The sequence below is a fragment of the Lynx canadensis genome, chromosome D3 (genome assembly GCF_007474595.2).
Source record: "Lynx canadensis isolate LIC74 chromosome D3, mLynCan4.pri.v2, whole genome shotgun sequence".
Taxonomy (NCBI): Eukaryota; Metazoa; Chordata; class Mammalia; order Carnivora; family Felidae; genus Lynx; species Lynx canadensis.
Genome location: NC_044314.2, coordinates 86,500,875 through 86,524,952, shown reverse-complemented (window position 1 = coordinate 86,524,952; position 24,078 = coordinate 86,500,875). Strand labels below are relative to the sequence as shown.

The following is a 24,078-nucleotide window of genomic DNA, read 5'->3' as shown; positions in this document are numbered from 1 at the left end:
TTAGTCACATTCCACGTAGGTCTCCCAAACCATCCTAGGCAATCAGCTTAGTGAAGGCAATGAGCTCCGTTTTCTCCTTGGTCTGAGCCATGAGTGCCTGCGGTCCAAGCCTCAGCCCAATGAGGAATGTGCCATTTTCCTAAAGAGGTTCTGGCCCATCCCAGCTGTCACCCAGCTCCATCAGTGATGAGGGCAGAGGGAGGCTGGGCCAGCCAGGCAAAGCAGAGGAAACAGAGCCAGTGTCTGTCACCTCTCCTCTCTTCAAAACCAGCCGTCAGAGTGCAAATAAAGCAGATAAAATCCTCTGCTCCCAAACAACTGTCTTCTCAGTGTGTCAGTAACAAGGTGGAGGCACGTGGCCAACCTCCCACGTGTACAGACCGTCTGAGGCAGAGATGTGGCTGGAAGGGTACGGACAAGGCAGGAGCTGTCCCCCAGAGGGGCCCTGCTGACATCTGGAAGCTGAGTGTGGGCGCACCTTGGCCCCAGACAGACCCCAGCGCTCAGGTGCATGTGCCTCATGACAGCATCAGAGGCCACGTGGTCCAAACCCAGACAACAGCCTCGAGGGAGCTGGTTTCAAATCCTGACTGTGCCACTCGGTCGTTCATGAGCCCTGGTTTCTCATCCATCACAGGGGCAGTACTCACCCTCCCTAAGTAAGTTACCCCAAGGACTGAGACGGCTGCCAGGAGGTGTCAGATGAGACCCTAGCTCCTTCCTACAGGATTGTCTCTACAAGCGGCTTTAGCTCCTTGCAACCGAATGTCTTTACTTCCCAGGCACCGAGAGAGCAAACCGGGCCTGTTCTGCCTCCCCAGGAAGCCATGAGCCGGGACGGTCACCAACGACCGACTCCCTTCACGCCACAGCCCTGGCCAGGCCCCTCTCCCGAGGCGGAAGCCGGCACCGCCTGTTGGATGAGCCCAACGACAACCATTTATGTGGGTTTTTTTCTAAAATCGCTGGGGTGTCAGTGTCTGTTGTTTCAGCCTACCCACAGCTGGGGGGTGGGAGAAGCAAGAAAACCCAAAGATACAATCCAGAACTTCCAATTCTGTAGGGTCCGGCTTTTCACATACTCGTCAAACATGTCTCTCATGTGATCGAACTGGCGCCGGGTGACGGGGACTCCTGTGGCGGGGAGCAGCTGCTGGCAGGAGCTGCAACGGGCAGAATCAGAGGCAGCTCAGAGCGGCTGGTGGTGAAGCTGGACCCGGGGCACCGAACAGGCAGGGCCGGCCCGCTGTCGGCCACGGCAGGCCCGAGGGGGGGCCTCGGAAGGAGGAGGATGACAAAAACCCAGAGTGCTGCAACAGAGAGGCGGCTACGGGTGACGGGGCCTCTGTGACACGCACGCAGGAGCGCAAGGCGCCAGCCCCGGGCCCCGCGTCCCCAGTCTCACATGATGGTGGTGTTGAGCTCCTCGATTTCCTCCCGCAGCCGCCGGGCTTCCTCCTGCATCTGGCTCCGCTCCTGCTGCAGCTTGGTGATGTACTCCACAGTCTTTTGCAGCGTGATGGCGTGGCTGGTCTGTGGGAGGGGCGGCGGGGTCAAAGCCGCAGCGGCCACGGCGACCCTGCCTGTCCACCCGGCACCGAGGCCAATGAAGCGGCTCCCCACCCACCCAATGCCACTCACCAGCTTGGAGTTATTAGAGATCAAACTGTTAAGGGTGTCAAAGCCCATCTTGATGTTGAAGCGCCTTTTCTGCTCAGCTGAAATATGCTTCATCTGCCGGTTCTGTTGGGGAATCAAAGGGTCACTGTGATGCGGTGCTCTGTAAGGCCACCTCCCCTCCCTGCAGAATGGAGCACCTCGGCAGGGGCCACGACTGCTGCTGGTCGGCACCTCCCAGTCACCCTCAGACCCCTCCTCCACGGACCCAGTTCCCAGCTGCGGCCTCCCGGCATATTACAGGGCTCGATGCTGATTCCGGGGCTCAGACCTCACTGGTAGGTGGGGGAATGGGAAGAGGGGACCTGATCTCGAGGTTAAAGTAGCAAACGTCCAGGGTCCTGATGCTACACCCCAGCCTGGTGAGCACCAGCCAAGTGCGTGGTCCTCCTTTCCTCTGTGTCCCTAGTAAGGGACGCAGCTGCCCCAGTGGCCCCTCGATATTCTCCTTTCCTCCCCAACCCTCCAAGGAAATCAAGACCCGAGAGAGACCTGTGATACCTTTAAAGCAGCCACATTTTTGGGGTCTGCAGATTTCCCTGAGCAGTTGTTCTGGGGAGACTGGGGACTGGGGCTCTGCTCTGAAGCACATGGAGAGGCCTGCCCTGAGTTTGGGCAATCTCGACCTGAGAAGAACAGAGACTCCTCTTAGAACATGGCCGGCTACAGCAGCTGGAACGGTCCTCACCCATGAAAGGAACCCCTGCAAATCCCAAACCCTGGAAACCCATCCGGAACCTCCCACGGCAACCACAGAGCAAAAACGGGAGAAATGCTTGCCAACACCTCAAGGAGGGTTCTGTTAGGTGTGGACAAGGCCTAAAGAAGGCTGGCTGGACATGGAGTGGGAACACGGTCTGAGCTTGAGCAGCCACAGGTTTTGGGGGACACGGAGAGTTTTGAGGGGAGGTGTGACTGCTAACCCAACCTCCTAAAAAGCCACGTGGAGGCAACCTGGGGTTTCCGTAGCGTCTGTAAGGCTCTGGTTCTTACCCTGTGTGTCAAGTACCCAGGTACCTGTTTATTTTTGTTCTCTCAACGCTACATATACGTTCTCTTATACTTTCTTCAATCCTGCCTACTCCCACGCAAGCCATGTCCTGGTCACTGGCATCTCTCAGGAGTCCCTCTGAGCCCCTGGGGCTGCCCCACTCAGCGCACTCTTTTCCGTGGCACCCATCTCCCTGTGGTGCTTTCTCAGGCAGAACTCCCCCCGCGGCTCTGGCGCCCAGGGTTCTGTGCCTCAGAGGACAAGAGGCCACTACCTGAGCCCTAACTTACATCACTGTAGGGGCCTGACTCATAGTCTTTGTCTTTGTCTTTCCGGACTGGAGGCCCTTGTTCCTCCAATCCTCCTTGGACAAGTCCCTGTACTGTCTGATCTCTGTAAGCAAAGATCTCTCCTCCTCGTGTCTTCCTGTTCAGAAAAGACAACCGTTTACACAGAGCTCCAGGAGCAGCCACGCCCTGCTTTTACTTAAGACAAGAAGGCACCTTTGGTCTCCCTCTCTGATGTGGCATCTGAAAGGAAGGAGCCTGGGTTCTGGGTCTACCCCCACCATGAGGGGCAGAGCCTCGGGCAAATCGTTTACCCCTGGCTTCTCAGCTCTTCACGGGGCAAAATCAGTTCTACCCCGACCATCTGGCCAATGGAAGGCCCACGCTGTGGAAATGGGTTCAGCAGATGGGAGGTTCTTGAAAACTAAGGGACGACTACGTTGATGTGTAGACAAGGCTGGGTGGTTTCCGTTTTCTGGAAACTGCGGACAAGGACTCTTCGGTCCCTTTTCTGGATCAGAACAGGCAGCTCAGAGCCAGGCCTTTCTAAAGGAGTTCAGGGACGGTGGTCCCCCGAGTGCATCAGTTGCCAACACTGCACACGCTTGCCGCCTTTCTGCTGCTGTGGATGATCTGGCACAATGCCGAGCACTTCCTAGCCTGGGCCGCTATCGGGCTTGTAAAATGTCACTGCACATCCTGTGAGTCCAGCCCCAAACCTAGGGAAGCCCACAGGCGGTCTCCCTGACCCAGGAGTGGGAGCTCTCAGTTGGCCCACGAAGTCCCAACTGCTCCGCTGGAGCACACACTCACTGGAACCCGTGGCAGAGGCCTGCTCGCCCTTCACCAGGGACTCTTGCACTGTGCCTGGAGAGAAGAGCCGGGAGACAGGGGCTGGCTGGCTGCTCGTGGGATGGCCAAGGTCTGTCACCAGGATGCCACTGTGGAACTCCGTGACTCCAGGAGCCTGAGTGACACAGGAGAGAGAGGTCACCCCCAACTACAGTCGTGCTGGATGAGGACCACCCAAGAACAGGGCCACACTGCGGTCATAAGGATGCTGAGGGTCCGTCCAGGGCCCTCTCACCCGGGCAATGGAGGCAGGCGTGAGGACCACATTGGACTGGGACACAGTAGAAGCCAACATCCCTTCTCTCTTCAGAGGGCCTGATGTCATAATCACTGCTTGAGGTTGTCCTGAAAAGGCAGCTGCCAGAACAAGAAGGTGAGGGCGGTGTCCCTGAGCCACGGGCGGCCTGGCTGGGCCCAGGCCCAGGCCCACTGCACGGTGCTCCCCAGGAGAAGCATAGCCCCTGTTGCTGCTCAGACATTGCTTTCCTCACCACAGGAAAGACAAGACCACAAGGGTACCTGACCTTTGTTTTGTAACTTCTCCTTGAAGGGGACAGATTATAGACCTATAGACCTAGGACGGATTAGAGATCACCCGGACCATGCTTTTTCAAACTGGGTTGAGACTAACTTTAAAAGAACAACAGAGGGTATACATAAGAGACTAGATCACACACATGCAGATCAGAACACTCCTTTCACGTCACTGTGTGTGTGTGCGCGCGCGCGTGTGTGTGACAAGTTTGCAAGCCTCGGGGACAGGGAAATATTCCTCAGGAAGGGGAGACCAGACTCTGGCTTCCCTCCACTGACTTACCTGAGGCGATGCAAGCATTCTTCAATACCAAGGACACGGGCTCAGGTTTGGGAGCAGGCACTATTTTGGGGGGCTGCTTGGGCCTCCCCCCAGTCAAGGAGACCGGTTTGGGTTGCACAAAAGTTAAACAGGGTTGAGAAGGCCCAGCGGTTGGAGGCCGGGTGACTGGAGGCAGTGCCAGGCCACAGGGTGACACCGAGGGGGTGGGATGGTGGGTGGTGATGACAAGGCCCTGGCTCTGGCTGAAGGTGGTGGCAGATGCATCATGGGTGAGGGTGGCGGAGGCCGTGTGCGTGATGACGGAGGGCGACTTGCTGGCTCCAGCAAACTTCGGCTGTAGGAAGGCGGGTGGAGCCAGGGGGCTCAAGGCAGTGGCCGGGGGTGGGGCTAACGGCAGAGCAGGGGAAGCAGGCGCCGGGGCAGGGCTGGGAGACAGCAAGGGCATGGTGAACACCGGGAGGAAAGGCTGGGGGACACTCAGAGGCTGTGCAGAGGGACCGAAGTCTGTAGGCTGGATAAAGGGGTCTCCAGGTCGGGGAGCTCGATCGCAGCCTGGCCTATCCGTAGGGTCTAGGGTGGTGGCTGCAGGAGGCGAAATGAGGCCATCAGGGAGGTTCACGGTGGGGAGAGCAGGGGCTGGCAGGATGCTCTCCTGAGAAAGGAAGGACAAGTGCTGGATCACACATCTTGCCATCACTTCCCGGTACAACACACCACAAAGTCCAACAACGTGTGGTGGGCGCCTGAGCAGAACCTCCGGACAGAGGGACAAGGCGATGGTTCCCGTCCCCACGGCTGCTAACTGGGGGGAACGGAGCTGTGTCTCCCCAGGCATCCGCAGGGGTCTTGTTTCCATTAGGGACTAAATGATAACACAGAGCTCAGACAAAGCGACTGTCTGCACACAGTTGGCTCTAGGCCTGGGAGTATCTTGTTTCTGAAGTCCAGCAGGGGTCCCCCCAAAGTCCCTGCCATCTTCTGTTACAGAGCAGAGGCAGCCTGGATCACAGCTGCTCATGGGGTTCCCCCAGGACAGTTTCACGTATCAACTTCTAGAGGTCACCTCTTCCTAAAAGAGAAACGCTATAAGGAATCGATTGTCAGGATCTCAGTCTCTATAGAAGAACTTCTTCCCAGAGCCAGATGGAAGAAGATGGGGCCAGGTTTCTGGTCTAACTGGATACGGGTACCAGCCTGAGAGCCCCTGAGGGCAAAGAGCCATGCCTCATTCAGCTCTGCAGCCCCAGCACCCGATAACCAACTACTGTTAATTGTTGAGTAAAAAGTAAGAGAAATACACAGAACTTGTTTTTATTAGCGATCTATGTTTTTCTTTGCTAAGCCTCTCTAAACTGGTCAGAACAGAGCTCACGGCACACAGGTTATGTGCAGTCTTAGGCAGGGGCGCCTGCTTACTGACAGTCTCTCTCCCCTCTTGGATATCTCTGCGTGCTTTCGAGGAGGGCCAGAATAACTTCTTTATGCGTTAGTTGTGTGTTCAGCCCTAGATCTGGCAAGCCCTCGTGTGTTGCTTATGACTGTGTGGTTCCTTATTAGCCTGGCCCTCGGCCCCCCTGCCCCCACTCCCTCTACCTGAGCAGGTGGGCTGTTGGGATCTGGTGCAGGTGCTGAGACAGGAGCAGGCAGCACGGAACCAAAAATGGAGCGGCTGGAAGAGAAGAGGTCTGAAAGACAACAGCGGGGGCCTTTGAGCTCCGTGTGCCCATCACATCCTTGAATTAAGATCCAAGCGAACAGGGCACTGAGCCCCATCTTACCCAGAGGAGTGCCATGGCATTCCCCCCTGAGGGCGTTCCCCCCTGAGGTAACTCTGCAGAAAGAGGCCCTCTGATTGGAACCGCTCATGCTGGCAACTAGTGTGGGCTCTGAAATACTCCCAGGCCTGGTGTTTCGTGGGCTCTTACGAGCCCAGTTCTAACTGCAGGACACTGCTGGGAGGCGGCTGTGTTGCCAGCGCCCTCTGCTGCCTAGAGGGAGAACTGCTTACGGTTCTGGGCAAACCTGAGGATCTGAGACCGCAGGAATGAGAATGGCGATTCCCTTGAGAGAGAACCGTGTGACAGAAAAGCTTCCCAGACCTTGCAACTACTACCAAAAAAAAGGTAGTTCTGGAAAAATTCCAAGTCTTCCCCTCTGCCCATTCTAACAGTCCCCTCCACGAAGGGGAAGCACCAGTGTGCTCTGTCCTGGGCAAAAGGAGATCCCAGCAGCCATGCTCTCTGCCTGCCCCGAGTCCTCACCCTGAAAAGGTTCAAATGTGTCCATGAAGTCCAGGTTGGGCTGCAGGGGGATGAGCCCCGGCTGGATCATGTCGGCATTCCCCAGATGTGCTGCAAGAATCAGAAAGGAGACAGAGGCATCATTCTGCCTTCTCAGGCAATGTTGCAGGAACACATAAAAGGCCTGGAACGGGTCCTCCTGGCCCTGTTCACACTCCAGATTCTTCCAAGGAGAAGTGCAGGGAGATGGCTGGAATTTCTACCTTCTTGTGAGTTCATGGCTATTCTCCCCCTTCAGAAGGCAGGAAAGAAAGTGAGTTTTTATAAGAAGAGTGAAGTGACTATCCCAACAAACGCAAGAACAGCTATGCAGAGATCCCTGGTTCTAACTGCTGGTCTGTGGGCTCTTCCCTGAAGGGTAACTGGATGCCTGAATGCTGCCAGGTAAAAGGTCATGCCCAGGAATACCTGATTTTCTTCACAGTGAGTCAGAGGCCCTGTCACTCGGCCTAGGCACAGATCCTCCGCTCAGGGGACAGTATCAGAAATGGCAAACTGATTCAGACCAAATCCCCACCGTCTTCTCACAGTGGCACCACAGGCATGACAGCTGCCCAGGAAGGCCCATTTGCAGTCCCCACGCTCTCAGTTCATGTGACCCTCAGATGCCAGTGACACTGGCCAATCTTTCTGGCAGCCTGCCCTAAATAAGTGGTGCCCTGCAGCTAAGAGATGGCCTTGAGGCAAATCCTGCCCTGGGGGCCCCGGGGCGGGGGGGGGGGGGGGGGGGGCTGGCAGAGAAGGACACCAGCTGCGTGTTGGAAGCCAAGGATCCAGAGGTGGGTTACCTATTTCCCGGGGGTTGGGCCAGGCCACCGGCTGGTGAGAGGAAAGTGTGGAGAAGAGGGTGTCGCTGAATTCTGACATGAGCATGTCTGTGTCCAGCAGTGGGTCCTCCTCCATGGGCACCGGGGTCTTCCATCCGTCCCCACGTTTGTGCCAATAAAGCATGTCATCATCCTACCGCCAACAGAAGGGGAAGGAAGGACAAGTCCCAGGGGACTGGTGAACTCAGAACTCCCAATCCCATCACGCAGGGAGGCGCTACCCTAGTTTACGGAGCGGCAAGGGCTGCTCTAAGAGATGAAGCGGTGGGTGAGCAGGGAGAACTGGCCTGTTTCCTTAGCCTGCATGTCCTCTGTGTGAGAAGGGGGGTGGCCCCCTTGGAGCTGCGGGGACAGCCTGTGTCCCTACCACCTTCGGCTGCGGGCTTCCCCGTGGGGCCGCCCACATCATTGCCGCTTCCCGTCAGAGGAGGGTTCCTCTGCGGGTCCTCCCAGCCCCACCGTGCACTCACCCGGGCCAGGCTGGAGAGGTCCTCATCCTTGTGCTGCTGCAGCTGCGGAGAAAAGAGGAGAAAAGAGCTTCACTCAGGGGCCTGGGAGGGGATGAGGCCCTCGGTCTCTCCTCCCAGAACCATCCGGGCCTCTTCTCCCTGGGAGGCCTGTGAGGGGTCTTGCTCTCCGCCGTCGCCAGGCCCACGCTGGGCAGAGACGAGATTCCCAACCAGCGTCTGTGGAATAAACAGCCCCGGTTCGCAGCGGGAGAAACTGAGAGCACAGGTAACACGACCGAAGCAGGTCCACCGCTCGGGCTGGGCTAGAACACTGGCTGCCACGGGAGCAGCAATGGAGCCACGACCTCGGGGGCCAGCGTCTGGATACAGGCCTTCGGTCCTTCCCTCCTCTACGGGGGCTTCCTGCACATGCTCTTCTCGGAGCCCAAGCCGGGTACCCTTTTCTTGAAGTAGGTTCTCCACTTGTGATATTCCCGGATCACGATCTCAATGCGGCTCTTCCAGTACTTCCCTTCTGTGGTGATGGCCTGTGAAGAGAGGCAGGTCATGGTCAAAAGAGGGGCATCCAGGCTGACCGGCAGAACTCAGCCTGAAGACAGAGATGTGTCTGACACCGGAAGTCAGCCCCGGGCAGCGCGGCTCAGAGGGCCCTGCCACGCGCCTACAACCTCATTCGCCGACGTGTCCGCCTCTCCAGTGCTACGACCAGCCTCTACCTAAGGACGTGCTTTTATTTCACGACCTCAGATGACCAAGGGCAGCTTCGGCAGCATGGTTCCTAAGGGTCCGGATTGGAGCATGGGTCAGAGAGAGTGCTTGGGCAGGGGAGAGGGAGAGAGATGGGGGGGAGGGGGGAGACGGAGAGAGGGAGAGGGGGAGAGGGAGAGGGAGAGGCAGAGGCAGAGGCAGAGGCGGAGAGGGAGGGGCGGAGAGGGAGAGGGAGAGGGAGAGGGAGAGGGAGAGAGGGAGAGGGAGAGAGGGAGAGGGAGAGAGGGGGGGGGAGGGGGAGAGGGAGAGGGAGAGGGAGAGGCAGAGGCAGAAAGGGAGAGGGAGAGGGAGAGGCAGAGGCAGAAAGGGAGAGGGAGAGGGAGAGGCGGAGAGGGAGAGGGAGACGGAGAGGCAGAGGGAGAGGCGGAGAGGGAGAGGGAGAGGCGGAGAGGCAGAGGGAGAGGGAGAGGGAGAGGCAGAGGGAGAGGCGGAGAGGGAGAGGGAGACAGAGAGGCAGAGGGAGAGGAAGAGGGAGAGGCAGAGGCAGAAAGGGAGAGGGAGAGGGAGAGGGAGAGGCAGAGAGGGAGAGGGAGACGGAGAGGCAGAGGGAGAGGCGGAGAGGGAGAGGGAGACGGAGAGGCAGAGGGAGAGGAAGAGGGAGAGGGAGAGGGCCCTCCGCCCTGGTGCTGGAAGAGCCCTACAGAGAGAGCCAGGGGTAGCAGTGAATGCCTGATCCAGGAGACCCTGCCACATTTTCGAAGGGTGAAAACAAACGGCCAATCACAGAAGTTTTAGGTGGAAAGTGACTCCAAGAGTAGCTACTTCAACCTTCCCATCATGCACGGGAGCCCCTTCCAAGATATCCCTGAAGCGCTCTGGCAACAAAGAAATCATGACTGCCTCAGAGAGCCGGCCTCACTTTCAGATTGCTTTTTGTTTACGGCTGGAGTATATTAAAGCGAGTCCCAGGTATCGTTAAGACCCATTTAATTTCACCCAAAAATACTTCACTGTGGGTCTGACAGTGAAGAATCTTCACAGTGGATAATACAGTATTATCACCAAACCCAACAAAATGATATTCCTTAATATTTTCTAATATCAGACACACCCCACAGCTCAAAAGGGTCTTTCATTGGGTTACTTTCTAATTTTTCCCATTCCATCCAAACAGTGAGACGTGCTTGGATAGCACTGAAACAATGCAGAAGGGTGTAAAGGGTACCTGCCTCACTGTAATCCTCCTTCCCAGAAGTACCCACCAATAAAGGATTTCTGTAGATCCTTCTAGACTTTTCCTACACACCCACAATCACATACACTTCTTTTTTATTAAAAAAAATTAAAGTTTATTTTTGAGAGAGTGCACGTGTGTGCCCACGAGCATGGGTGGGGCAGAGAGAGTGAGGGAGGCATAGAATCCGAAGCAGGCTCCAGGCTCTGAGCTGTCAGCACAGAGCCCAACATGGGCTCAAACCCATAAAGTGTGAGATCATGACCTGAGCCAAAGTCAGACACTTAATTGAGCCACCCAGGCACCTCTAGATACACACTTTAAAAAATTTAACATAAAGTTACTAAAATACAGTTGTGCAACTTTTTTTTTCATTTACTATTTCTTCAGTATCTTCCTATCTCAGCATATAAAGATCTTGAAGTCATTTTTTTTAAGGATTTTATTTTTTGAGAGAGAAAGCACGCATGCACGCATAAAAGCTGGGGAGAGGGATAGAGGGGGGAAGGGGGGAAGGGAGGGAGAGAGAGGGAGAGAGAGGGAGAGAGAGGGAGAGAGAGGGAGAGAGAGGGAGAGAGGGAGAGAGAGAGAGAGAGAGAGAGAAATCCCAAGCAGGCTCTACACTCAGTGTGGAGCCTGATATGGGGCTCGATCCCATGACCCTGAGATCACGACCTGAACTGAAATCAAGAGTCAGACACTTGGGGTGCCTGGGTGGCTCAGTGGGTTAATGTCCGACTTTGGCTCAGGTCATGATCTCACAGTTTGTGGATTCAAGCCCTGTGCTGGGCTCTGTGCTGACAGCTCGGAGCCTGGAGCCTGCTTCAGATTCTGTGTCTCCCTCTCTCTGACCCTTTCCCGCTTGACTCTCTCTCTCAAAAATAAACATCAACATTTTTTTTTATAAAAAAAGAAGAGACGCTCGACCGGCTGAGCCACCCAGGCGTCCCTTGAGATCATTCTTTGTTGAAGATAATCTGTCTTGTAAGGAGACCAAATCCCTCCCTGCTGACGTCCAGAGAAATGCCAACATTGAGGGTAAGTCCCAGGGAGAGAACCCCTTAGTCCTCAGGTCAGCCCAGCCAGAGAAGAGGGGAGTCCCGTGGGCTGTCACATCCTCGTCCTTGCGAGGACACCATGGCGGCCAGGGCAGCAAGGCTAGACCTTTTCCCTGAACCCCCGCTGCAGAATCCACCCCCTATTCCCAGCCCTGGGAGAGCTGCTTCCTCCTGATGAGGGAGGATCCTTTCCAGCTACTAATGGTCCAGGGCCAAGTACCTCTGGCCTGCGATGCTCATCCACTTCAACAGAGCCATCTAGTGGAGTGACGAAGTGGCACACGGGATTCTTGCGCTTCTCCAAATCTGGGCAGAGAAACGAGGAGACATCATTGCTATGACCAAGACCCCTGAAGGAACCCCTGCCCGCTCTGTCCACGTGCCCCTCAAGGTGCGGCCCTCCTTCCCTCGAAAATGAGATTTCAGAGAATAAAGGAAAAGAATCTGTAACTCATAGGTAAGGTAGGCAGTCTGGCTTATCAAGAGAAATGCCAGCCTAACCCAAGCATGCCCCCAGCACGCGGATCTCCTACAGAGGCCACAGGATCTACCTGCACGAAAGCCAGCTAGAAACAGAACGAGGCCTGGGTTTGCATCTTCTTTGAAAATAGGAACTGTTCCCTGACTCTTTGAATGTCGCTCTCTGCTACGCCCTCCTTGACTCCCCTGAAAAGAACTAACCCCTCCTTCCTCCTCTGCCTTTACAACACTGGGCCCAAGCGCCTAACCTAACAGTGGGCACATGATGCTGTGAGCAACTGGCTAACACGTCTGTCTCCTGCAGATTATAGGCAACTACATGACCACATGACTGGCCCCCCGTGCCTGATGGCCGAGAAGTATCCAGTTCATTAGGATCCGGCTTGGTTTTCCTATTGCTGCAGACTGCCCAGGAGAGGCTTCCTTTTGAGGCACAATGTCTGGAAAGTGGGCTCTGGGGACCCGAGGTGCACAGGCTTCCAGGTGCTAGAACGTTGGGGCCCCCGCGGTCCCCTCCTGCCGGAAGGCCAAGTAGCACTCACACTGCATGTACCACGCCCGCCAGATGGCATTATTGAGCCGTATCTTGTCTCTCCACTGGAGCTTCAGGCCCTTGAAATTCTTCCACTTTGGAGACACCAACTTCCCACTGAAAGGCAAGACCAAGAAGGGAAACTTAGTGGTTCCTCTGAAAATGAAACAAAATCACAAAGTGCCACCCGAGCACTCCAGACCTAGAGTAATCTATCACAAGCCACAGGCTAGGCTTGAGAGAATACACACGTCACTCCGGGATTTCTTCAAAGGGACCAGCAGCAGGGAAGGGGAGGTGTGTGTGGCGGCATGGTGCCCGCGGCTCGCAGGGGAGGAAGGGCTGGCTGCGGCTGCGAAGTTTGCAGTGGGAGGATGGGTATGTGGTGACTGCCCTAGGCTGCTGGCTTTCACAGGTCTTTTAAATTTTTCATAATAAAAAATTAAGAGTCTTTTGATTTTTCAATATAGCAAACCATCACGTTGTGCATCTTCTGAAACTTGTGCAATGTTGTATGTCGATTACAACCCAATAAGGCTGGGGCGAAAAAAGAAAGAAGGAAATCTGCTGGCGACTGAATGAAAGCCAAGCTCCTTTAACCTGGTCCGTCTCCTTTGCCACCAGTCCCCAGGAGGCACTTACAATACAGGCACACAAGTGTCCCACTGGCCTTAGAGCCTGTGGGGCCCTCTCCTGCCTCCAGGCCTGTGCGCACACGGTCTTCACTCTTCATGGAGCTCCTTCTGCCACCTGCTCGTCCTTTAACACGCTGCTCCAATACCATCTGGCCTCCCCCAGGCTGCTGCTGACCCCTTCAGGGCTCCCTGAGCACCATTCAGACTCAAAGCCAGCACCGAGCTACCCTCCACAAAGCAATGTCTACACCCACACCTCCACGCAGCCCGTGAGATGTCATCACCCTGAGCACCCAGCGGAGAACCTGGCATACAGCAGGGGCTCAGGTAGTAACTGTTCGCCGGATGAGTTAAAGAGCCCCACACACCAAGCTAACAGCAGGCGAGGCGCACCACCTGGCACAGCCTTCTCGGAGAGTTGAGTTTTCCAAGTGCTAAGATAGAAGCCACCTCTGGGTGGCCGACACAGGGTTTCCCTTTTTCAGAGGGCATGAGGCGTGCAAGGCGCCATCTTCGGTCCACATCCAAGGGGGATCAGGGCGTTCTACCTGTGAGCCACAGCCCTGCCTCTTCTGCTGACCCAACTCAGAAAGACCTTGTGAGGAAGAACAACAGTTATCTCCAGAGACGGCACCCAAACAGGAAGACTTACCGGAACCCGAGAACCTGGCTTATAAAGCAAAGCCCCTGGCTATGCGCCTGGCAAAGACCTCAAGCCTCCCCCACTCACCCCAGGGAGCCAGGCTTCAGATCACACAGGCCAGAAGGCTACGATCCGCAGAGAGAAAACATCACAGGACGCCCTCGTAAGAATCGGAGGGACGGACAGCAGCAGCCTCAGCTCAAAGGGTTAGAGGCTTCAAACCTGTCACACACCCTCCTTGCTGCCTGTCCCCAGTCCAAAGGCACTCCTAACCCAGCTCCGAGTGGTCCACTTGCACTCAGGGCCAGTGGCCAGGGCTGGAGCCTCGGCTGCATCACACGTGCACCGGGCAGCTTTTGCAGTTGGGTAACCTGTCTGACAGCTGGATAGTAATAACTCAGGATGATACCATCTCCTCCAGAGTATGTGCATAAGGATTAAGTGACGGTGCGTATGTATGTACACATATACACTTAGACACATATAACTGGTAAGCCTAAAGCAAAATATGTTATTAATAGCCATCTCCAAGTTACTTCTGAAAAGCCCGAGTCTTAACACCCCCTGACTTGAAAAGTTCTTTCTTTCGTGTTTGCCACCACTGTCACGTGGCTCTTCCTTCCCCACAGGAGGAAAAAAGTGACACCCGTGGGCCCACCCTCGATACCAGTGAACAAAGACCTGGGCAGAGGTCAGCCCTGTCCAAGCGCTTTGAAGGCAGGAACTGGGTCTCATTCCCTCATTCGAGAAGGGCGAGTGCTACGAGCGGAGGAAAGGGGCAGATGGGGAAATGAGGCCCCGACCCTGGGGAGCATACAAGGTGCTGAGGGTCACAAAGAAGGACAGAGGGCTGGGGTAGCACACAGCCTTATAACCAACCCAGTCAGAGCAGTCAGAAGACGCTTTCTGAAGGCGGTGACATCTCAGCCAAGGCCTGGAGGCTCAGGAAACTTGGGCTAAACCACAAGGTGGCGAGTGGCCCCTGCCTGTGACAGCCTTGACGTGAGCCAGAACACGCCTGGTCGGGAGATCCAGGACGAGGCAGAGCGCCGGGGGAGGCGTGCAGGGTGCTTTAAACCGGGCTGGGGAGCAGAGTAGATTAGGTCCCTCCCCTTGGCAAACCAACCTTCCCTCCCCTCCTCTGCAAGATCTTTCAGCAACTTAGTATCTAGCCAGGCAGGTGGTTCCAGGGGGAAAAAAACAATTAGAAAACTCCCTCTTTTTTTAAATTTCCTTAAGGGGAAAAAAACCCACTTTTTCTATAACTGACAGCTTCCTCTTACCGAAGCCCAGGATTCAAAGGCCACCTGCACAGAGGGCTGCTGAGGACAGAAGCCCAGAAGGGTTACAATGCAAATGAGGAAGGACCCCAGAGAAGAGAACAACCTCTGGTGTCCTGCCGTGTCTGTTAAGAACTAACCACTGGGTGGGGCGCCTGGGTGGCTGCATCCATGCTTAAGCATCGACTCAATTCTGATCTCACCTCACGTCCTGATCTCACGGTTAGTGAGTTCCAGCCCCCCGACAGGCTCTGTGCTGACAGAGCTGAGCCTGCTTGGGATTCTCTCTCTCCCTCTCTCTGCCCTTCCCCTGCTCGCTCTTGCTCTCTCTCTCAAAAATAAATAAACTTAAAAAAAAAAAACCCCACAAAACCATTGGCTTAAATACAAACAGACCCTTACCCCTGCTTTGTGAAGAAAAAGTGACTGAGGGGCGCCTGGGTGGCTCAGTCGGTTGAGCGTCCGACTTTGGCTCAGGTCATGATCTCACAGCTTGTGAGCTCGAGCCCCACGTCAGGCTCTGTGCTGACAGCTCAGGGCCCAGAGCCTGCTTCGGATTCTGTGTCTCCCCCTCTCTCTGCCCCTCCCCACTGCGCACGCACGCTCTCTCTCAAAAACAAATAAGCATTAAAAATGTTTTTAAAAAATTAAAGAAAATACCCATGACTCACGGGCGCCTGGGTGTCTCAGTCGGTTGAGCGTCCGATCTCGCGGTTCATGAGTTTGAGCCCATGAGAGTGTCTCCCTCTCTCTCTGCCCCTCCCCCACTGCACACATGCGCGCGTGCGTGCTCTCTCGCTCCCAAAAATAAATAAACATTAAAAAAAAGAAGAAGAAAACAGAAAATGACTGACATGTGCATAAGACCATCTTCTCAAAGAGGCCAGATCATGCTGACAACTTCAATCACTTACAATGAAGAGGTATGATGATACAGAGAGAGCTCAAACCCTACAGGCTAGAAACCAAATCCGACGGGGGCAGTCTGGGGTTCTCTTCTTCTTCCTCCTCGCTTGCTGAAATGCTTCACTTTTCCTTGACGTTTATGTCAAATTTGGCCAAACTTCAGCACAAATATACAGGAGGTCAGAATACACAACTGGTATCACAGCATCCCAGATTTCTGTAATATCTCAACAGTCAACAGGTGGTGCTCAACCAACACAAAGAAGTGAGTCCAAAACCAAAACTTAAACCACCGCCAGACGCAGAGACAGTGAAAGAGCTGCAAGGATGGTTTTCACGGTGACTGACCGCTCCTTGCCCACACAAATTTCAAGACAAGATCTTAAGAAGGAACACGCACGGTTCTATGCATCAAGGTACTACAGAGAAAAAAGGATTCCATAGACACGTTTTTAGGAAAATACGGGCATAATTTCTGTAAATCTCCTCACTGCCTTTGGTGCTCTGAGGTCCCTGCCAATCTTCAAGGGGAGAAGAGGAGACATTCCTTATGCAGACGTCCACAGACCAAACCTGGGACTCTTTCCATGGGGGGTACCCAAAGTCTCATTTCCTGGGGGACATACAAGGAAAGGCTGCTCTAAACACTTGTAAACAGGAACTTGCAGCTCCCTGAAGAGCTCCCTACAACAGTAGCCCCCAAAGCATCTGTAGTCGGGCTTCTGGTCCCCCCAACCCTGCCCCAGCTTAACTCCTCTTCCAGACATGGCTGACGGGGGTACTTCTTGGTCTAACTCAGGATTATGCCACATTCCTCCTTTTAAAGTGTAACCAGAAACACATTACAAAGATTTCTGAGAACACAGCTTCTATGTTTACCAAAGCCCTTTTCTGGCCTAACCTCCCCAAACTGCCCTCCTACATGCCCCGTGGGCCTCCCTGTTGGAACAGTGACCCCAGATTCTCCCCAAACTAAGAGAAGGCCAAGGTCTACGGCTGACTCATTCCAGCACCGTGCCTGGTGCATGGGAGGCGCTTGTAAACATGGAGCCGCTAAATGAGTACTAACCCTTTCTTCCCGTAATGAAAAATCTTCATATGGCCCTGCCGCGGGCCACTCTCCTAGAAGACAGGTTCACGACCCGGAACAGGAAATTCAGAGCACAACAAAGGTCTCCCTCAAAACTGCTGTTGGATGGACTAGCAAACCCTGAATTCTTCAGCGGGCTGGTAAGAGACCACTTTGGAATGGAAGCTTTGCACAAATAGGAGCTGAAATAAAGAACGGGGGTGGACGGGACCAGGAGGGGATTTTTGGATTCTGTCCATCCCAGGTAGGATTAACTTCTAACGCCCAGGTGGACCATTCTCTCCAAAAGAAAGCAGGCAGAGGGCTCCAGGGCCTGTCACTACAGGCCCCAGAAGAGGAGTGGGGCCCATGCGTTTGTTCACTGAACCGTACTTGCTTGTTGCGGGGCCAACACTTCTTTGCCATTCCTAGAAATGCTTCCTGGATGCTCACTAGCAAAACGGCACTAGGCCTGCCTCCCCCTCACTCCCACCCGGCTGCGTGACGTGTGTGTGTGTGTGTGTCGGCAGTGAGCGCAGTGAGCGGAAAACGAGGAACTGGAGTGGGTGGTCCAGGCCCCTCCCCTCCTCTCCTCTTGGGAGCAAGCTGCCATTCATCCTGCTCTGCTCCTACAGAGCCCAGGCCGGGGCTGGGGCCTGTCCTAGGCCCAGGACCACCTGGAAAGGCAGTCTGGGGCTCACTTGTAAGCCATACACTCAGCTCGATCAACAATAAAAGTAATATTCTGGCTGCTATCTACTGACTTTTTTATTGCGGTAAAGCACATCTAGCATAAAATTGACCATTTTAACCATTTGATTACAGCGTACAATTCAGTAGCATTAAGCACATCCCCAATGCTGTGCACCCATTACTGCCACCTAGTTTCGGAACGGTTTTCATCGCCCCAAAAGGAAACCCTGTACCCGTGGAGCAGTCACTCCCCATGTCCTCCTCCCCTTGCCCTGGCAACCACTCATCTACTTTCTGTGGCCATTGTGTGTGGCTTCCTTCCCTAAGCACCCTGGTTTCAAGGGTCATCCGCGTTGTACCACGTGCTAGTGTTTCATTCTTTTCCACGGCCGAATCCTACTCTGCTGGATGGACAGACCCCCTTTGTTTGCTGTTTCACCTTTCGGCTGTCGTGACTAGTGCTGCTGTGGACCAACTGCTTTACTTCCCAAACAGTTCAGCACTCTGGCAGGGGAGAGGGGTCTGATCGTTCAGCTGGCGCTGTGGACACAACGATGGGCAAAAACAACGTGAACTTTGCCGGGGGGCAAGCGGACAACTGTCTATTGACACTTTCAATGCACACCACTTTGGCCCACAAGTCCACCGTCAGGAATGGATTCTGCAGACTCAAGTGCACATGTGTACAAGGACACACACGGAAAGACATCAAACAGCAGTGCTGATGTGGCAGAAAAAGGCTGGAAACGACCTACACATTCATCAAAGGGAACTGCTTTAGCGACTGCTATATGCACACAGAGGGACACTATGGGGCACTTAAAAAAAAAAAAAAAGCCCACATTTTATGCGCTGATTGACAGGCAAGGTCTACAAGCTGTATTAAGTGAGAAGAAAACTAAGGTGCAAGATGGACAGCGTGGCGACCATGTGTTTTTATAACAGAGACATATGTGCACAAGACACACGGGATGGGGGAGGGGGGAGAAGGAGACAGACTGTCAATCTCAGAAAGACACACAAGAAACAGGTAACAGTGAAACAGAGATTTCCCTTTAGAGAGCTCAACTGGAGAATTAACGGGTTCAGTTGGCAACCTCATTTTCACTGTTTACTAGTTTATACTGCTTAAATACAAGAATATATATATATATATATATATATTTATTATTACTTTTTTTTTTTTCAAAATAAATAAGGCAAAGACACCAGGTACAGTGAAAGACTTATAGGGTTTCTAGTTAATCAGGGAAGGCAATTAATCACATGAGCAGATAGAAGATTTGGTGCAAGTCAATTTTGTGAACTAGACTCAAGTATGAGGATAATGCTCATTAAGTGGTTTCTTTAATGAGTGAGTAGATGCGCAATGCTCAGACTGGTCTCTCTTCCAGGACTCTGACTCTTTTTCTTCAAAAGAGCGGTCTCTATTGGCTTTCCTAGGATCTGGGCCTGGTTCCACAGGCCGCCAGGAGCCAAAACTAACAGGCTCCCGACAGACAAAGGTTCATTGAGGAGCCAAGGCGTGGGGAGCAGGCACAGCGACAGGCACCGCAGGAGGAGGGCATTGTGTCTAACGGACTCACCCAACTGCGGGCCTCCGCCCTGGGCCTCTGGCCCAAGCAGAGCCTCCTCCCAAAGGCAGCTCAGTGAGGTTGCCAGGCCCTGCTCTCACGCCTAAACATGGGTCCTCTCTCCTACACCAGCAATTCATCCTCCTCGTGGCTCGCTTGGTGTCTATTTTATTTTTTACATTCAAAGAAAGTCCTGTTGGAGAAGTGGACTCTGAGGGCAACGGAGGGAAAGCAGGAATATGGACTCCTGAGGTCCTTGTCTCAGGTCTTGTCCTACTGACAAGGTGAGGGAGTGTGTGTGTGTGTGTGTGTGTGTGTGTGTGTGTGTATGCTGGCGTATGTGGTGTGTGAGGTGTGTGTGTGGTTGTGAGAGAGAGCACACTGTGTATACGGGTGCATCTGCCCTCATGTATGACATGCTTGTGGTCACACCCTTGTGAGGGCTTGTATTGGTTTTGTGTAAAAAAGCAGGGAGTAATCATTTCATTGACCATCAAAAATTAAAGCCAGTTGAAGGAGGTGAAACCAGGCAAAATCAGAGTAGCTGCAGTGGTGACTTCTTCACCCCGTCTGTAAATGCTGGTGACCTGTGTCCTTGTTGGGAGCACTCCCTCCTGTGCCCTGGCCTTCCACCAGGGGACACACACCGCCGAGCTTATACCATTTCCAAGCCAACAGGGCAAGGAGAGTAGTTTCCACTTCTGGGCAAGTCACGTGAGCTGTCCAAGCTCCACCTTCTCTAAAATGGTGACGGTGTCCACCTCACAGGGAGGATTACAGGCAGGCACGAAAGGGCAGAGGAAGTAGCAGCCAATGCTGGGGCACGTTGCTGAACAGCAGTCGGTTCCGGGCCATGTTGCTGGGTTTTTAAACCTGTTGTTGCCCGTCAGATTGTAGCCATAACTGGACTTTCAGGCAGGAGCAGGGATGCTGGGCAGGGCATCACTTAAAGCCAGATTCATGGGGCACCTGGTGGCTCAGTCAGTTGAGCATCTGACTTCGGCTCAGGTCGTGATTTCACGGTTTGTGGGTTTGAGCCCCACGGTGGACTTTGTGCTGGCAGCTCAGAGCCTAGAGCCTGCTTTGGATTTGGTGTCTCCTTCTCTCTCTGTCCCTCCCCCACTCATGCTCCGTCTCTCAAAGATAAATAAATGTTAAAACATTTTTAAAAAATTTAAAGCCAGATTCATATGTTTATTTGCCAAGAGACTAAATTTAGATCCAGATCCCAGGGTGTTCTGATTCCTCTGGACCAGGTACAGGGCCAGACTTAGAACAAGAAAAAGTGGTGTATCACTTCAATTTGCACCATTTGTTAATAAACTTTAATACTTAAAAAAAAATCTGTGCATTAGCCATGTGTCTCTTATATGGTAGGAGCTGTCTGTGCCCTTCATCTTTTAAAAAACTTTTTATTTTGAAATAATTATAGACTCACAGGAAGTTACAAAAACTAGCACAAAGAGTCCTCTGGATACTTCACCCAGCTTTCCCCAGGGGCGGCATCCTCTGCGGCTGGGACACAATCTCACCACCGGGAAACTGACTGGCATATCAGTGTTACCGAGACTACAAATCTTACTCCGTTTTCGCTATCCGTTAAAATGTCCATCGTCTTTCCCTTGCTATTTTATGTTGGTAACACCATAACATTGATTTGTGATGTTTCCGCAAATGTTTACCTTAAGTTTTGGAGTTTTACTTCTTTATATAGCATATCTTCAAATAAGTAGGTTATCCATTTGTGTAGTCCTATCTACCGGTCTTCCTTTAAAATTTCTTTTAGCTTCCCTGCCTGCCTGTCTACCCCATCCAGAGATTGTTTCCTTTAATCTCTTTTTTAGCTTTTTTAGTCTTACTGATTTTAAAATGAATTATACACCCACACTCAAAGAAAATTCAAACAATACAAAACAGTACAAAACAAAAGCAAAGTCACCTGCAATTCCACCACCTAGAAATAACTGTCGTCTAAATTTTGGTGATAATATTGTGTAGTGAAGAAATAACCTATCCAAAGAGAAGTCTGGCCTTTGCCCTCAAGCTCCTAGGAAGTGACCTCTACGCCCCTGGAATGTCCTGCCTGATAGTAGTGTCTTTGTTTGCCTGGGGGCGTTGGTCAGAGGAGAATCTCACACAATCTGATTCACTCTAGCGCTCTGGACCAAATCAGTTGCAATCTCCAGAGGAACTGATAACTAAAGGCATCAGCTAGATCTCCAGGAGGGGCTGGAGACCAGAAAGTGGCCACACAGGCAGAATGTCATCAAGTAAAACTGCGACCGCCAGCGACTCAGGTGAGCTTCCCTGACTGGCAGCGCTCTGCGTGCACTGTCACACACTGTGGTGGGAAGGAGGTCACGCCACCAGAAGAGGACAACCAAGGGCACCACCTTTGAACACCTCTTCGACTCTGCCCTGTGCACCCCTTCCTTCCCTTGGATAACTCAATTAGAAGCTTTTCCCTGTAATACACTGTAATGAAGAGTGGAACGGTTTTCAGTGAGTTCTGGGAGTCCTTCTATAGAATTATTCAACCTGAAGATGGTTTCCGGGAACTCCTCCAACTTATAATTGGTGTGAGAAGTGAGGGCAGTCTTGTGAACTATTATCCCCAACTTTGTAGTTGACCCTTAAGTCCTTGTAATACACATATTTTCATATATATGAATAAACGTAATATTTAAATGTTGGATAATACTGTTTTATAATTCATTTATCATTTATGTTATAGACATCTTATTGTGTCAATATAGTTTTATATATATTCTTAATGTTTGTTTATTTTTGAGAGACAGAGAGCATGCACACGCAAGCCGGGAAGGGGCAGAGAGACAGGGAGACAGAATCTGAAGCAGACTTTAGGCTCTGAGCTGTCAGCACAGAGCCCGACACAGGGCTCGAACTCACGAACTGTGAGATCATGACCTGAGCCCAAGTCAGACGCTTAACTGACTGAGCCACCCAGGCGCTCCTCCCTGTTGGATTAAAATGCCCTCTTCAGGGGCACCTGGGTGGCTCAGATGCTTAAGCATCTGACTCTTGATTTCAGCTCAGGTCACGATCTCCTGGTTCGTGAATTTGAGACCCATGTCGGGATCCACACTGAGTGTGGAGTCTGCTTGGGACTCTCTCTCCCTCTACTCCTCCCCTGCTCATGTGCACACTCCTGCTCTCTCGCTCTAAAAAAAAAAATTTTTTTAATGCCATTTTCATCATACACCTCATTCCCACATACGTATTTGGGGCTATTTCTGAACACACTATTTCTTTTGGTGTTTGTGCATATGTTTTTAATGGTTTCACTTTTTACATTCAACTCTGATTCTTCTGGGGAAAAGAATCAGTTTACTTCTTTACAGAGCTCACCAAAATAAATTCCAAACAGCTATCTGATTGCTTCACCTTCCCCAACTAATTTATGAGATTTCCATTAACAGATCTTAAATTATAATATACACCAGGGTCTGTTCTAGGGCCTTGTGTCACTGATTCATGTCCAATCCTGTGCTAGTATCACACTGATCTAGTAACTATAAATTTGTAATATGCTATCTAGGTAACGTTGGTCTCCATCATTTTTGTTTTACTGTTAGAATCCTTGCCTATTTGCTCTTCCACGTTCCAATGTTACGATCACATTGTCAAATCTCAAAAGACAGCTCTTCTGGTATTTTTATTAGAGTCGTGCTTAATAAATTAACGCGGGCAGGGCTGACCATTCCAGTTGGGTCATCTCCATCCCAGATCAGTGTATGTTTCTCCACTTATTCAAGCCACTTACCCTACTTAAAATGTCAGAGACATCTGAAGCCGTCTAGTATTCTATAATTTACTCCATCTGTGTCCTTCACATTTCTAACCATATACTTCTACTAACATTTTAAAACAATGTAAAAAGACAATTTAGAAAGCTAGAATCGGCAAGTCACATAGTCACACACCCAAATACAAACACCGTCCACATTTTACTGCATTCGACCTAGCCACCCACCCCTCAACCCCGCAGCTACGATGGTAACGGCCGCCCTCACCTTGATCAAAGTGGCTAAGCCACAGACACAAGTCAGAAGCTTCTACCGTATCAGCACCAGGAATAACTACCCTCAAAGAATCCTGCCGTTTCCTAGCACTTTTATCCACCTACGCAGAAAGGTAATTAGTAGGTTCCAACATTCACCGAGGTTAAGATTTTTATGTAAAGTATGAAAAACTCCACCCCCTTACAGACATCTGGCTTACAGAGGAAGTAAATTAACAAACGTCTCCAGCCAGAGTACATACCTGCAGTCAGGACTCTAGATAGAAACTGTCTACCACAAATGTAAGAGAAAGAGATGCACAGATGTTTCTGAGTTCCTATGAAGACTGGCAAGAAATAAATCTGTTACTATTATTATTGTTATGACCATTATTAGTCATTTTCAAGGCACTGCCAGCTATCTAACCCACTTAAAAGGCACCGAAATCTGAAGCTGTCTGATGCATTTCAAAGGATAAGGTAACACCCTCCAGGTAGCCAAGACCTATAAATAGTCTTTAAAAGCATTGGCTCCTTTCCTAAGTCAGTTTGACAATTAAAGAAAACCCATGGAATCTGCTCTCTATTGAATTTGAAACCCCATACCTCGACCTTGACAATAACTGGGGTCGTAGTGACAGTAGGGTTAAGTAGGTATGGGGGCATCTATCAAATCCTCACTTTTCTGGGGCAGAAGCTGGAGCCAGTAGTTAAATCTACACAGCACCTATTATAATGCTGTGTAAAATGGTGCTTAACAAAAGAAATGAATTGATGAAAAGAATTAGAACCTTTTCAGGTTGCACGTGGGCTATACAGCATGAACACTGTTCCCAGATTAATCTGGCTGAGACACCACTTTCTTCATGAAACTATCCTGATCCGCTTATTTGACACTGTTCTAGCCGCTAATGATAGAGCAGCAAACAAAACGATGTCCCTGGCCCCATGGAGCTTATATTCTCCGGGGAAAGACAGGCGCCACGTGTGTGCTATGTCAGGAGCACCGAGCGGTACGGAGGCA

The 24,078-nt window shown here is 52.2% G+C and overlaps 1 protein-coding gene across 1 annotated transcript in view; it reads right to left on the bottom strand.

Moving 5' to 3' along the window:
- LOC115528716 (MLX interacting protein) overlaps window positions 1-24,078 on the bottom strand; it is a 61,627-nt gene that overhangs the window by 6,013 nt on the left and 31,536 nt on the right. Inside the window, exons 2-15 of the mRNA XM_030337005.1 lie at window positions 12,244-12,350; window positions 11,442-11,527; window positions 8,659-8,748; window positions 8,222-8,263; window positions 7,713-7,884; window positions 6,886-6,975; window positions 6,218-6,309; window positions 4,625-5,276; window positions 4,043-4,164; window positions 3,769-3,922; window positions 2,179-2,303; window positions 1,642-1,743; window positions 1,406-1,533; window positions 1,040-1,163 (exon numbers count right to left, since the gene is read on the bottom strand). Of these exons, the coding sequence (XP_030192865.1) occupies window positions 1,040-1,163; window positions 1,406-1,533; window positions 1,642-1,743; window positions 2,179-2,303; window positions 3,769-3,922; window positions 4,043-4,164; window positions 4,625-5,276; window positions 6,218-6,309; window positions 6,886-6,975; window positions 7,713-7,884; window positions 8,222-8,263; window positions 8,659-8,748; window positions 11,442-11,527; window positions 12,244-12,350 (2,086 nt within the window). The remainder of the gene's footprint in view (window positions 1-1,039; window positions 1,164-1,405; window positions 1,534-1,641; window positions 1,744-2,178; window positions 2,304-3,768; window positions 3,923-4,042; window positions 4,165-4,624; window positions 5,277-6,217; window positions 6,310-6,885; window positions 6,976-7,712; window positions 7,885-8,221; window positions 8,264-8,658; window positions 8,749-11,441; window positions 11,528-12,243; window positions 12,351-24,078) is intronic.